The 14847-nt window shown below is 32.4% G+C and overlaps 1 protein-coding gene across 2 annotated transcripts; it reads left to right on the top strand.

The window, feature by feature from the left end:
• The first annotated feature begins 990 nt into the window (after window positions 1-990).
• On the top strand, window positions 991-6503 carry LOC129939041 (uncharacterized). 2 transcript variants are annotated; one of them, XM_056046905.1, is made up of 3 exons: window positions 991-1363; window positions 1462-1762; window positions 5621-6503. In XM_056046905.1, the coding sequence occupies exons 1-3, from the start codon at window positions 1342-1344 to the stop codon at window positions 6276-6278; spliced, it is 981 nt and encodes a 326-aa protein (XP_055902880.1). In that variant the 5' UTR covers window positions 991-1341; the 3' UTR covers window positions 6279-6503. The 2 variants fall into 2 exon arrangements, with proteins under 2 accessions (XP_055902880.1, XP_055902881.1); XM_056046906.1 differs by having other exon boundaries at window positions 1465-1762.
• The last annotated feature ends 8344 nt before the right edge of the window (window positions 6504-14847 follow it).

Genomic DNA, 14847 nt, shown 5'->3' on the forward strand with positions numbered 1-14847 from the left:
CGTGGATATATTTCTTTCAATAATGCGTTTTGTAACTTAAGAATGTTACTACTTTTAAGGTCAAATTTTAACAATTTTAAAAGGTGCATCGTGTTTAATGGCAGAGTATTAACTTGTCAACTGTCAAACAAATGCCAGCTTTTAAAAGTGACAGTTGCCTTATAATGGAACCATATTTATATTAGATATTATTTAAAAAAAGTAAACAGAGCAACAAATTAACTACATATTTTTTAAATAAGCCAAAAATTAACAAGTAGGAGACAAAAATTATAATGTCAGGAAGGAAAAAAATTCTCATGACTAAGTTTTGTAGCGCACGATCACACTATTTATGTTTTATAAAGTTGAATCATGTCAATAAAATTTGGAACGAATGTCCGATTTTTTCTATATTAATAACATCAGAATTTTTATTATACTTATTTTGAGGTTAAATTTAAATACAATTTGTATCCGTGACGTTATGGATTGTGAATAAATAACCGACAGTTTGGAGAACAACATTCATTGCTTGATTATCAAATGAAAGTTGTCATATTTGAATAGATTTGAGGCTGTGTTTTACGTTCATATTTTTCAAAAACAAGACATTTTCCAACAAAGGTACACAATTTGGTAGCGTTTTAAGCCTTACTCATAAATAAGAAATGCAATAAAAACTTCTTGGAAAATACATAAAACCTTAACACCCTGTTTCGCTATTTGCAAATCACCCTGTTAATCACCCTTTTAAATTATAATTTCGCACATCAATAAATAAACCTCGTCATATCCTTTCAATATCCTTTCTTGTTTTCAATACAATGTTATGGTATACCTACATACATGTAAAGGTATTCTAAAAAGGTCCACACATATGAACTTTCTCATTAAGTGTTGTGTTACTTGTGGCTTCCCCTGTATTTTGTTGGTATTCGATGTGCATTGTGTACATAGGGTAGTAAATGATCAGTTGGTTTGATTCATATACGATCCCGGGTGGTAGTTTAGTTTAATTCGAATCGTTTCTTTGGCAGGGCAGGGTAGCTTGCTAAGCAAAGCAGTACTCTCAGTCTCAGTACATTCACTCATCACTGTCACTCGAACTAAAGTGAACTCGATACCTATTAAATATAATATTTGGCTTAAAAGAAGAGAGCCATCAACAATAAATTTAAATAAAAAGATTTACTATACTCGTACCTACATACCTATACCTATGTACCTTTAATTAATTGAAGAAATTAATTAAATTAAAGTTTACTGTTGGTGTTCTGTTTAAGTTTTGTCTATAAGTTTATGTGTTTTTTGTTTTGTTTCATTGTTCTATTTGCTGTCAAGTCTGTTTTAATTTAAGCCATGACGACAAGTGTTAATAAAAGTAAGTCGAATAAATTAAAAACGATGTAATTATTCTGGCTTAAAAATACTTAAAAATTTGGAAAATAAATTAAAACAATTGTTTCTGTTTGGTTTCAGTAGTTCGTCGAAATGTTCACGATAAGTTGAAACTCATCAAAATGGTCAATGACAATCGCATATTGTGGGATTCCCGTTTGCCAAATTTTAAAGGAGCCGAAGAGGAAAAGACTCATGCTTGGCAAATGATTGGCAATGAATTTGGTGTTCCTGGAAGGAGAGTAGCGAGGGCTTTCAAATCATTGCGAGAATCCTATCGCAGGGAGTTGGCATTGGTTAAGACAATGGGCGAGGGATTCCAATCGAAATGGGGACTGTTTGCAGCTATGGACTTTCTTCGTGAAGTTATACGTGAGAGGAAGTAAGTACCTTAAACTAAAAGGAATCAGATTCTATAAAAAATAACATCTTATGGTTAGTTTAAATTGTTATGAAGGTCGTTGTTATGAAGGTAGTGTCAAGTTGAGGCATGATCATACACATTAAAAAGACCTAGTTTAGTTTCGAGATCAAAGGTCCTTATTTTCCTAAGTTAATCCACTAAAGGAAAGCCCTTTAGTTATATTTTTGTTGACAAATTGAAAAAATGCATTCATTGAAGTCTATTTATTCGTCTTACAGATATCTGATAACATTGTTGGATTAAACGTACAGTGTCTTTCAAAAGTTCATTGACCTATTAATTTTATTCCTTCTCGTAGTTCAAAACAAAAGCAATACATAATAAAATTATCTTAAGTGGTATAAAACGTGATTCATCGAAAACCACATTCGATAAAAACAACACCTTAACATCTGACTTAACATAACAAGTAACTAGTTTTTACCTGGTGTAGGTACCTACAGTAATTACTTACCTTTTATAGAAAAGGTACACCGGTTGTAAACAAAAATAATCATCCTAAGAATAAGGGTGGAATTGTTTAACTTTTATTACCTTTTGCTTTTGAAAACAAATTTCAAATGTCTTCATTATACTCCTTATTATATGTAGGTACCTGAATTACAAGTTCGGTAGATTAAGAAACATGAGGGACTTCATTTGCAGTGAAGAGTATTGTTCGAACGCAAAATATGACCAAATTAGCTAGAACCTATCACGAATTCCATTTTAACTAGAAACTTACGAATTCCAAAAAAAAACGATTGCCAAATACGTTTGTAGTTGGAAATTCTGATACAATTTTGAATTACGAAGGGAATTCGTAAGTTTCCGATTACGATTCGTGATAAGCCTAAACTGTTCAGATGTCTTTAATTTCGAAGTGGGAACTTTACGTGCCTTCATTTTACTTAGAGAAAGAACCAACATTATTAATATTTTACACACAAAACTCCTTAAAAAGGTTATAATTCCATCATAAGTTGTATTTTGTGTATCAAAAAAGTTCTTATTCCTTTTCCAACATGAAAAGAAACCCTTTTATACAAAAACTTAAATACAATTATGCAATAAGTCAATAATTCACAGAGTTATAAAGTTCTGCTTTCACTTGAATAAAAAAACATGCTGATCTGACATTTTGACAGTAGACTTCACTTGTTGTGAGGTTAGGGTGATTTTTCTGGGTCTAACTTTCCATTTGCTTTAATTAGAAAGCAATTTTTGTGGCAATTGGCCAATGAGTCCCGTAGGTCTTACGAACCGACCCGTTTTTATTTTGAAAATATTCAATTATGGGTTTAAAGAACTTACACAAAAATCAAACGAACATTTCTCCAACAAATTAAGGGTTTAACTCTATTTTTCCATATTTTTCCTTATAATAATTCTTCTTCGATACAATCGGTAGAGAAAATCTTTCAAATATCATAAATAGAGTGTTCCAAAATTATGAACGATTTCGGTTTTTCTAAAATTACAGCTGTCAGTTTGTGTTAAGTTAAAGATTAGGGTCAGGCAACTTAAGGGACTTTATTTGCCGTCAACTGCATTCTTTGGACTAACATTTTGACCAAGTCAACTAGTTAGTTTTTCAAGTGTCATTAATTTCACATTCAGAACTTAACTTCGCAAACCTCTACTTTAAGTTAATAGTACAAAAAGTACCAACAAAATATTGTCAACAAAACACCCCTCAGGCAAGCTATAAGTCCATCACGATTTGTATTTTGTATTGTAAAGAAATATTAGTTATTTCTTTTCAAAATTGACAAGGAACCCGTTTACAGAAAGTATAAAATGAAGTTCTGTAGAAAATAAAGGAATCGTAGAGTAATAAAGTTCATCTTTCAGTTAAATGAAAAAAACACCACCAATTGTCATTTTGACAGAAGTAGACTTGACCTAATAGTTAGGGAGATTTTTCTTGCCTAACTTTCCAGTAAACTTTCCAATTAATGTTGCCTTAATTGGAAGGTAATTTTTTTGCAGCTGGCCAATCAGATAATAAAAACTTGCCTAATTTTCAAGTCCCTTATGTAGGCTGAACCTGCCCATAGTTGAGTCTCTGATACAGAAGAGGAAAATGTATTTTCAGTTGACTTTCATAACGAGCTCTATGACATCTATTTTGACATTTAAATGTCTTGTTTCTTAATCAACAATGGACTCAAGCTCCCTGGCATTGGGCAGGCTCAGACGACATGCATAAGTGACTTGAAGACAAAGCAAGTTTCTAGTATCTGATTGACCAGCTGCCAAAGATTTGCTCTACAACTAGGAGAACTTTATTGGAAAGTTAGTAAAGAAAAATCTTCCTAACCATCAAATCAAGTCTTCGTATGTCCACTTATAATATTTTATTCTTCAGAAATTTGTTATGTACAAAAGGGTTCCTTTTTATTCACAATACAAAGCACAACTTATGATGGACATTTGTAACCTGTGTAAGGATTTGTTACAAAGAAATAATGGGCAGGTTCAGTCAACATAAGGGACTTAAAAGAAAGGCAAATTTCTAGTATCTGATTGGCAACTGTCAAAAAATGTCCGTTCAACAAAATCAACTTTTTTGGACAGTTGACTGCAAAGATAGTCAAGAAATATCATCCTAACTTTTATGTCAAATCTACTTCCATCAAAATGACAGTTGATCATGTTTTTTCATTCAACTGGAAGCTGAACTTTATCAATCTATGATTTATTTATGTTCTGTACAGCTTCATTTAATGTTTTGAGCAAAAGCATTTCATTGATAATTTGAGAAAGAAATTAGAAATATTTCTTTACAGTACAAAATGCAAATAGTGATGGACTTGTAGCTTACCTGAGGAGTGTTCTGTGGACAATAATTTGTTTGGTACTTTTTTTTACTATGATATTAAAGTAAAGGTTTGCGAAGTAAAGTTCTGAATTTGAAATTCATGACACTTAAAAAACTAACTAGTTGCTTTGGTCAAAATTTACGTTCAAAAAATGTAGTTGACTGCAAATAAAGTCCCCTGAACCTGCCTAATGTTGTTGGTAGTTTCTACAAGTAAAATATAGTCAAGTGAAGTTCCAAGTGTCAAATTAATGACACTTCAAAAAACTTACTAGTTGCTTTGTTCAAAATTTAAGTTTAAAGAATGAAGTTAACTGCAAATGAATATTGCCTGAACCTAAACAATGTTTTCGGTAGTTTCTACAAGTAAAATAAAGTCAAGTAAAGTTCCAAGTGTCAAATTAATGACACTTGAAAAACTACCTTGTTGATTAGATAAATGTATTCAAAGAATGAAGTTGACTGCATATGAAGTCCTTTCTGCCTTCCTATTAGTTTATGCAAAATCTTTAGTTTCACAAAATTTAAAAGTACGAAATGAGAAAAGTGTCATTAAACATTTGCCAAGTGATCTGTCATGTTTTTGAAAATACCATTTTTTTACTTTTATTTTTGTTTGAGGAATATTTTAGAACTTTTTTCCTAAATAGTATCTTATGCGAATAAATATCATTTATTTAATTAGAATCTCCGAGGTTTTCAAAGTTTTACAGCAAAACAAAAAACTGATAAAATATTTGTCTTGGTTTTCAATTTCTAACATCGGTATTGTACTGTAATACAAAATAATTCTTAGGTACAATTTTTTGAAATGCAAGGAAAGATAGACTTTTATTATTCTATTTGATTAATTTTGCATAGAAAACTTTCCACTTAGATTTGCATTCAGACAAAAAAATTAATTCCTACCTTTTTAAGAAGTGAATGCTCACTTTTTTTTGAGTAGATACTAAAACCATTTAGGTATAGCTAAAAAAGACATCCGCTCATAGTTTTCTTTTCTTTTATTCTAGGAGTACATCTGTCATACCAGATCTCAGCTTGGGTCTCACTAAAAACAGCAACAACAACCACAGCACCAAAAGTCTCAATCGTTCATCAATATCCGATGACTATGGGTTTTATGTTAAAACCGAACCAGCCGATCTCGATACAAATCCAGACAATCACATTTCAAGCACCCTAAATGGAAACTACGATGACATAGATGACATGACATCCGACGATAGCAACCAGGTGCATCGTAGTCGTGCTACCACCAAGCAGAATCTTCATCACAATACTCCAGTGTCTATTATTAACAGTAATGGTCTACAAGGTACAAATGGTGGAGGAAATGATGTCGAGGAACTCGAAGCCATCGATGCTGACTTTCCTTATCCATTAATAATAGACAATTCACCACCATCCCCATCGTCGGGAAAAAGGAAACGTCACAATTCCTCCTCCGATGACGACATCAATCCCTACGACCAATCCCCCACTCATAACAATCATAATCATCATCAAACCAAAATACAACCAACCGTTCGAGAGGTTTTGAATTCAAAATTCTGTGGCTTCATATCGGCCAAATTGAATAGCATGGACGATACGGATGCTGATAATTTGATGAATCGAATTCTAATGCTGCTCGTTCAGTCACAAACCCTCAATGGTAATTCCAAATAATGCCAAATTGTAATATCTATTGTTTGTGTGTGTGCCATCACCCTTTCCAAAGTTAAGTTGAAGTTAAAAGATAAAAAAGACCAAAGTTCCTAAACGGAATTTCTATTACATATATTTTTTTCTATTTAAAATGTTTAATTTTATCCTTAATTCTTATGTTAACTCTACATTAAAATAAATGTAAAATATGTTTCTTGAGTAATAATACAAAAATAACGAACAAATTTTATGAATTTTTCCTTCACTTCACTTCGCTTCGCTTTAGTTGGGTTTGGTTTGGTTTTAACTTCTAAGTTCATGCCACAGCCACTTGAGATCCTGATTTTGTGTGTTTGTTGGCCTCGTTTCTGTGTTTCTGCGCCTTTGTTCAGCATTTTGTTAGGGATGAAGATGAACCTTCTTAATGTCTTTCTATTTCAATACATGCAGTACCGCCTGCGTGTAATTCAATATTATAGGCGCACTTCGTCGCTCGTCGTTGTTGTCGTTCGTCCTTTATTTTCCACATGGGTTCATTGAGTTTCTTTCTTGCCTTTCCTGCTTGTTGTTCCTATACGACCAAGTACCGACATGACTAATATGAATGACAAAGGGGATAAACGACAAACGGCAATGAACAAAAAATACGGGAACATCTGGCAAACACATTTTGTCCAGAATGATGGCTTATGTTCCATTGAGACGAGTAAGAGTAGTTTTATTCTTTATATGAACCTGGTTTTTTGTGTCGGCAGCTGATTTCTATTTCCATGCCAATCCCAATCCCATTCCCATTCCCAATATAAAACTATTCTATTGCGTTGTTGGTCTATTCGAGGGTTATTGTTGTGGTGGTTCTATATGTATTTTGCCAGATTCTCCCCTCATCCATATGGCCTACGAACTTCGAACGGAATCCGATGATGATATGGGAACCAATTTTCAATGGTTAATGTCCTTGACAATAATCTTCTGTGATAAATCATCATGTTTTTGTTGTACCTTACGGCTGCTGCTGCTTAATGCTCTCTGTCTATAGACTTGATGATTTTATGCGGGACTGGTTGGTAGAAGAGATTTTATTGTTAATTGAAGGGGGTTGTTTCCGGTTTAACCCTTTTTTTATTTTGCGTCGTGATATGTGTTTGGTTGTTGTTAGTTAGTTAGTTAGTTATACATATGTGCATAATTCCATCCATTGTTATATTGGCAAGAAGCGATAGGATGTGGGTAAGGGAAGAGGTTATCAGGTTTTGCCTGAGGATAAAATGATACTTTTCAATAGGTAAGGTATTGTGTTTATTTCCAGGATATTGCGGCTTAAATAATTGTATACGCATATCGCTCATAGCGACCGAACATACAGAGAATTAAGGACAGAAACAGTTGTAAGAATTGAGTGTAACAAACAATGTTATAAACTTAAACCAGTTGACTGATTTTTAATGAGGAGTTCGTTACTTAAAAAGAAATAAACTACATTCGTCACAAAATTAAGGGCATTTAATGGCTGCCAATTTTTTGTTGTGCCTTTAAAAGAGCTTTGTCTTGGGGTTTGAAATATTTCAAATGGATTATAAATAAAGTGATTACAATTTGCATCTCCTAAAATTATAAAGCTCATTACGGCCTATAGAATCTTTGGAATTTATTCCAGAGTGATGTTTCTAGGCGATTTTTGTTCGCCTTTTTTTTATTTAAAAAGCCCTAAATGCATAACTACAAAATAATAACGATTAAAGAAGAACCGATTTTTGTTTAATGGTGGTTTTTTCTTGCGTTTGGAAATTGTTGAAATATTAAAACTACAGTGTTTTTGTAAAAATTGCAGCACTTATTTTGTATACGATGGAGTCCCTGATAATTTCGCGAATTATATCTTAAAGGTCTTTAATAGATTGCGAATCATTGACAAATGCCATACTTTTGGCGTGGTCGCAGTAAAAAAATGTGTAAAGGTGATCAATCACAAGACTTAGGGGGAAGGCTTCAAATTGTGATCACCTTTTCGAAAAAAAATGCAGTTAGGAAACTTCTTTCAAAATAACGATTGTTTTGTTGCTTTTATGGCACATAGAATGGCCTTGTAGAAAATAAACGTCGTCCACATGAATAAGTTCAAATTCTAACCACACAAAATAAATTAAACGAATATACCAATAATAATTCTTAGATTTTCCGAGCGTAAAGGAAAAATCTGAGAAAATACGACGTTGCTGGTGACCGATTGACCTATAAGTTTTTGCGTTACTTAACTAAGCTTTGAGATACATATTGTATAAAGCTAAGCCTATACAGCAATATTCTCAGTTGTTCTTGAGCTACACCGTTGACTTTTCACATCACTAATATGTCCCTATGGCTCAGATTTTTCTTTGAGTTTCCGCACAAAAAGGTTCAAGTATGCTGTTCGTTTTAGAAATAACAATTTAACAATTTTGATTTTGGCGCCCGTGGTGTCCATTCTGTTTTGGTGACATTTGTCAGGTCTTTTGCTTATTATTCAGTTGTTTATGCCAAATCATCATGGCAAATTAAACGTTTAAACAGCACGATCAAATGATAAAACTTTATTATCAAATTGAGTGTTCGGTAACGCAAACGTTGCGTGCATTGCACCCATTTTACGGTAAAGGTGGTGGCTCTTTGCATTCGACTCTTCAACGTTTGGTGGAAATTTGAAATTTGAGACAACCGGTTCAGTAAACAATCATCCAACGCCCGTACGTTCAAGGAAAGAAAGACGGGCCGAGAGCATCGCCGCTGTCCTTGAAAGTGTACAGCAGAACCCGGAGCAGTCTATTACGCGCTGTGCACAAGAACTCGGCCTTTCGCAGTAGATACAACTTGGTGAATTTTGCGTCGGGACCTGGTACTACACCCGTTCAAGATCCAACTGACCCAGTGATTCAAAGTTCATGACCATAGACAACGCTGTTCGTTCGCTGACTTGGAAAAAATACGGCCTGATCATGCCAGCTCATAAACCATACCAAACAGTCACTCTTTGTGGATGCATTGGTGTTTCGACATTTGCTCTTGGATTGACATTCGCCCAAATAATGCAATTCTGGTTATTGACGAATCCACTGAGGTTAAAATGTGACTCATGAATGAAGATGCTGTTCTTCAAAAATTAACCATCAACTGTGGTCATTTCTTGCTACACTTTTGACCACTGACGAGCGACGCTTGAAATGGTCAGGAGGGTTTAGTTTTTGAGTGAACTGCATTTTGTAAGCGCGTAAGTGCAAGTCTTAATGCATAATGTACATAAATAGCGAGCATGAGAGGTGCAATTGTTGGGCATGACGAAGAGTTGAGGTGATGAACAGCGTTTCAGAAACACTATCGCGAACAGCAGCAATATTTTCTGCAGTAGGAATTGTAGCATTTAAAGGTGTTTCATGTCTCCTACAGACCCGGCTAAAAAATCACAAACTGTACGATATTCATTTTAACGCCATTTTCAAAATAATGCTGAATAACGTGAACGCGTTGCTTGATTTTGTATCTTTCCATGGTTCCAATTGTTTGTCTGAAATTGAGAAATGATAAATGAAATGCAAAATATAAAATTGAAAATGATTCTGAGATTTAATTCTTTCACATAAAAATCCTGAAATCTCAAGAGGTTTTGTCAACAAAAGTAAAGAAAAAATAAATGCATTTTGAAAGCAGATTACACTTGAGCTTAATAGCGCTGTGCCTCCAATCAAGACTGAGTTCGAATGGAAGAAGGTAAGGGTTTAATTTAATTCACTTTGCTGAAGACGGAAAAAAAACATTTTAATTAGGCTTGGAACGACCAAAAATGCCACGTGAGGATAAAGGCTGCTACAAACAAAATAAAGGAAAGAGGAACAGGAGGTGGACGTAATAGGACACTGAAATTCTCTCCTGCTGAAGAAGTCATCTTCCAGTTTGTTTGTTTCTTCAAAATCGTTTGGGTTAAATCTACCCAAAAACAGAAGTTTCGAAAATATGGAAAATGAAATTCAAATTGAAGATTTTTTGGACGGATTTGAAAATGATGAACAGAGTGCTGATGTTATTCCCTATTCTCTTTCTGATCCTATTCCAGTCGTACCTGCAACTATTCTTGCTTGAACCAGTCAAACCACCAAGAAATACAAATTTGCAAAATGAGTACCCAAGAAGTTGTTAAGGAGGAACTTCAAACGCATAAAGAACTTTGTGACAAAGTGGGTGAAGCAGTATCCATTATGAAAGATCATAACAACAATTTACAAAATTGTATAAAAAAAAACTTTACTTTTTCTTTTTATTGTAAATTATAAATTATTTCTTTTTATTAATCCTTGACGCTGTCAAAATAAAAATACAATTCACTAGGGTTGTTCGTTTTCTAGAAACGAATACTAATATACCAAAAAAACGAACAGGGAAATTATGAATATCCACTTGCGCAAATAGGTTTTTTAATAGTGATAAATTGATTGGAGTTGTTTTAAAAGTGTTTTGTCGTACGATGTTTTACAGGAAATTGCGGACCTAATTAAATTTCATTGCATTTTTATGTTCAACAAGAAAAATAGGTACAGATTTCATTCTCCGTTTTAATCAGAGATGAGGAAATTTATTGCGAACTCAGTTTGCTGACTGAATGATTTTCCGGGTGAAACTCACAGTAAGGCTGATTGTATTGTGCGAAGAAAAAAACCATAAGAATATTTCGTTTTATTTTTTAGATTTAACCTTTTGTTGATCTTAGCTTTCACACAAGTTAAATCCCTGTTACAATCAGTTTTTTTTTTAATTTTTTTCTTTTAGTTTCTTGTCCTGACCCAAAAAATCCAGATTCTTGACTTTTTTTCTCATAACAAAAGATTTTAATTGTAATCTTAAAGATATCAAACACATTCCTTAAAGGGTCCGTTACAAGACTTGTAAGTTTTTTCATATTTCTCACATAAAACAAATTTTCAAATTATGCAGGTTAAACAAGATCAACTTCTTTTCGTCCTTACATGATCACTTTTAACTGCTTTTGTTTTAAATTGTATGGTCAAATTTACAAACCCTTTCGGAAAAGTGACAGGGAATAGATAGAGAGTTGTAAAACAGCGTAGCAAACACTTTATTTTTTAAGTAATGCTCGAACTTTGCACCAAGTAAAACTCGTCAGCAGTACTCGGATGACATATCATTTTTCTGTTAAAAGAGTACTACTGGAATCTAGTCCAGATGCAAAAACTAAGGCCCAAAAGAAGAAGACGTCTGGTCATATTCGTTCAAAAATGTTTAAGGAATAAGGAATTTAACGTAAATGCTTGTCTACATCCATTAAGATTGAAAACAGCACATCTCTGGTATTAATTCTACTATAAACGTCATCAACTGTACATACAAAAAATACAAAAAAAAAACATTTTTATTCAATTCCTAGACATTTTAAAATTTTCAGAGATGTGCCACGAATCCAAATTCAATTTAGTTGGATCTGATGGTCGCCACTATGTTAAAATACCAAAAAACAAACATAGTAGAATTGTCGATATCGGAACTGTCGTTTATAAATCGAAGAGGCTCTATCTGGATTAAATCCTAAAAAAGAAGGAATTCCTGCCAGTCTTTTAAAAAATTGTGCAATCGAGTTAGGTGAACCAATTTCGATAATTTTCAATCTTTCACTTGCCGAAGGCAAATTTTTTTGTATATTTGGAAAACTTAATTTTTGACTCCAATTTTTAAATCGGGATCAAGGCAGGAAATCACTGATTATAGACCAATACGCAAAATTTCTGCATTACCAAAATTATTCGAGAAACTTATCAGTTTTTCAACCTGGTTTTATGTCAGGTAGACCAACCGCGACAAACTTAGCTTTGATTACATAATATCAAATATAAAAAAGATGCACGTTAGGTTAGGTTAAAGTGGCTGTCCATGATGGAATCAGATACACTTAGGACAGTTTAATGGCCCATTGTGATACCACATGAATCTTGAGGCTTCCTCCATAACTTAATGGAACCGGTTTAAATCCCTAACGAAACTAGAGAGGCTGATTATGCTAATATAATTAAGTTTTAGATCGTTAAAAAAGAATTCTCCTAGGTAATTCTTGAGTTTTTGATCTAGCGTTGGGCAGATGAAAGATGTAACAAACTGACATTATTTTTACAGACTTTGCGAAAGAATTCGATAGAATAAATCATAAAATTCTACTCCATAAATTATATTCCTAAGTTATTCACTCTTTTTTATTGAAGTGGCTAAAATCATAATTAAAATGTAGAATCCAAAAAGTTAAAATTGATCGCTCGTTCTCATAGAACATCACTGTTTCATCAGGTATTCCACAAGAAACCTATTAAGGGACATTACTTTTTTTTTCAATCATCAAGTTCTTTCTCACGACCTCAAACTTTATCGTAAAATAAGCTGTGAATATGATTGTTTCCTGCTTTTGAAAGATCTAGCAAGATTGGATGACTGGTGTAAACGGAATCACCTTAATCTTAATATTTTATAGTGTAAAGTGTTGGGGTGCTTCAGGAAATACAACCCTATTTTGTTTGAATATAGTATTAATCACATGAAGTTGCAAAGAGGATCCATCAGGTGAACTACATTATCCCAAATCAATTTGGCATTCACGTAAACAGCTATTCATGTGAAAACCTTGAGAATGTTGGTTAAATTGTTTCGATTCATATAAAAATTAAGTTTATTCAATCCACCTAAACAGAATCATTTGTTTAATTTGTGTAATTTTTGGAAATGAACATTATTAGACTTTTAATTCCAATTGTAGGCAAATGAATACGAGAATAATCAAACAGAGATCTTCGGAAAAATGGTAGAAAGTGTCGTTCTTCCCATAAAAATGTAAATAATCGTTTATTTATTAAACTTATATTCTTAATAAAAAATATAAAAAGAGGCTGAGATGCGACCCACACTGATAACTTCCCATCCCATCTGTCGATTTGTCTTGCTTAAAAGTTTGTCTATATGTATTTGTATCAATTTTTACCAAATTTGCGTTCTATTTTTTGTAGATTTTATTTTCTATGAAAAAACGGATTGTTGGATTTTTATATAAAAATTACTGAATATCGAAAACAATATTCTCGGTGAAATAAAATAAGTTTGAAGTAAATATTTTTAATTTTTGAAAAGCTATTTGAGTCGAAAATAATTTTTTACCAACTTTTATAATTTTTGTTTAGGTTTTTATTTTTTGCAAAAAAACTGTCAATTCGATTTTTCTCAAAATTTGTTCTAATGTTGAAAACAATATTTCTTATTAGTAAAAATTAGTAAGAAACTATTATCTCAAATTTTTGAAAAGATATAAGAGTCGAAAACCAATTTTAACCAACTTTTGTTAATTTTTTTTTCGGTTTTTATTTTTTGTAAAAAAAAACTGTCAATTCGATTTTTCTCAACATTTTACTGAATGTTGAATAAAATATTTTTTATAAGATAAAGTAAGTTTGAAGCCTAAATTTCAAGTTTTTGAAAAGATATTTGAATCGATATTCAATTTTTACCAATTTATTTTTTATAAAAAAAAACTATCAATTCGATTTTCCTCAAAATTTTATCAGATGTCATAAATATTATTCTTCGTTGCACAAAATTCTTTTGGAGATGAAATCATATTTTAGTCGAAAATTTTTTTTTTCGACTCTAGGGACCTTGAAACGTCGAGAAATGTCAAAATTTTCAATTTGACTAATCGGACCCATTTCAATAACTTCCTATTTGAAGTTAAAAGGTGGATCTTCGAACAGGATAATGATTTAAGGCATACGGCAAAATTTTCAAAATATTTTCCAGACCAATAACATAGATTTTATGTTTTGGCTAGCGCAGTCACCGGATTTGAATCCCATTGAGAATTTGTACAATTATGTAAAGGATCGTGTAAGGAAAGACAAATTTAAAAATCAAAACCGTTTATGGGAAAAAGTCAAGAAAACATGGGAAACGATACGAAAAATGTTAAGTTGTTTTATAAAACCGAGGCTACGCGACTTAATACTAACACAGAGAGTTTAAAATAAAAACAATTAAAATTAGTACCCAATTCCACAATTTTTACAGGCAACTAAATTGATGTCCTTATTAATATGACAAGAGAATTGTTTCAGATTTGAGAACAATAATTAAGTTTTTTTATTGTATGATAATCTCTACAGTGTATTTTTAAAATAAATTGCTTATTTTTTTAGTTTTTGTATTGTTTTATTTTGGAAATGATTTGGAACTTTAAAGTCTGCACTGGATATGAACAGAAGCTTGTTTTTTTAAAGTTGATATTTCCACACCATAACAAAGTTATTTTCAAAAGTATTTTTATAAAGCACGACATTGTATGACACGTTTTACACATTTAACCTACAAGTCGATAATAAATTGTGTTCCTTAGAATATATTTTTTTTTTTCCCCATGCTTCGTTAAACTCTGAAAAATCCTAAACAAAACAGCAATCCATAACTCTTAAAAAATTGCAAGCACTTTCATTGATACTTCGTTATTCAACAAAACCCAGTTTTTGTATCCCAGTCCCAGCTATAAATACCTATTCACCTGTTGAAATATTCCACTCACATT

This window comes from Eupeodes corollae, chromosome 1 (genome assembly GCF_945859685.1).
Source record: "Eupeodes corollae chromosome 1, idEupCoro1.1, whole genome shotgun sequence".
In the NCBI taxonomy this organism is placed as follows: domain Eukaryota; kingdom Metazoa; phylum Arthropoda; class Insecta; order Diptera; family Syrphidae; genus Eupeodes; species Eupeodes corollae.

Coding starts and splice junctions, on each gene's coding strand:
- LOC129939041 (XM_056046905.1), top strand. CDS start 1,342: ATGACGACAAGTGTTAATAAAA. Junction 1,364..1,461: donor GACGACAAGTGTTAATAAAA/GTAAGTCGAATA, acceptor GTTTGGTTTCAG/TAGTTCGTCGAAATGTTCAC. Junction 1,763..5,620: donor GAAGTTATACGTGAGAGGAA/GTAAGTACCTTA, acceptor CTTTTATTCTAG/GAGTACATCTGTCATACCAG.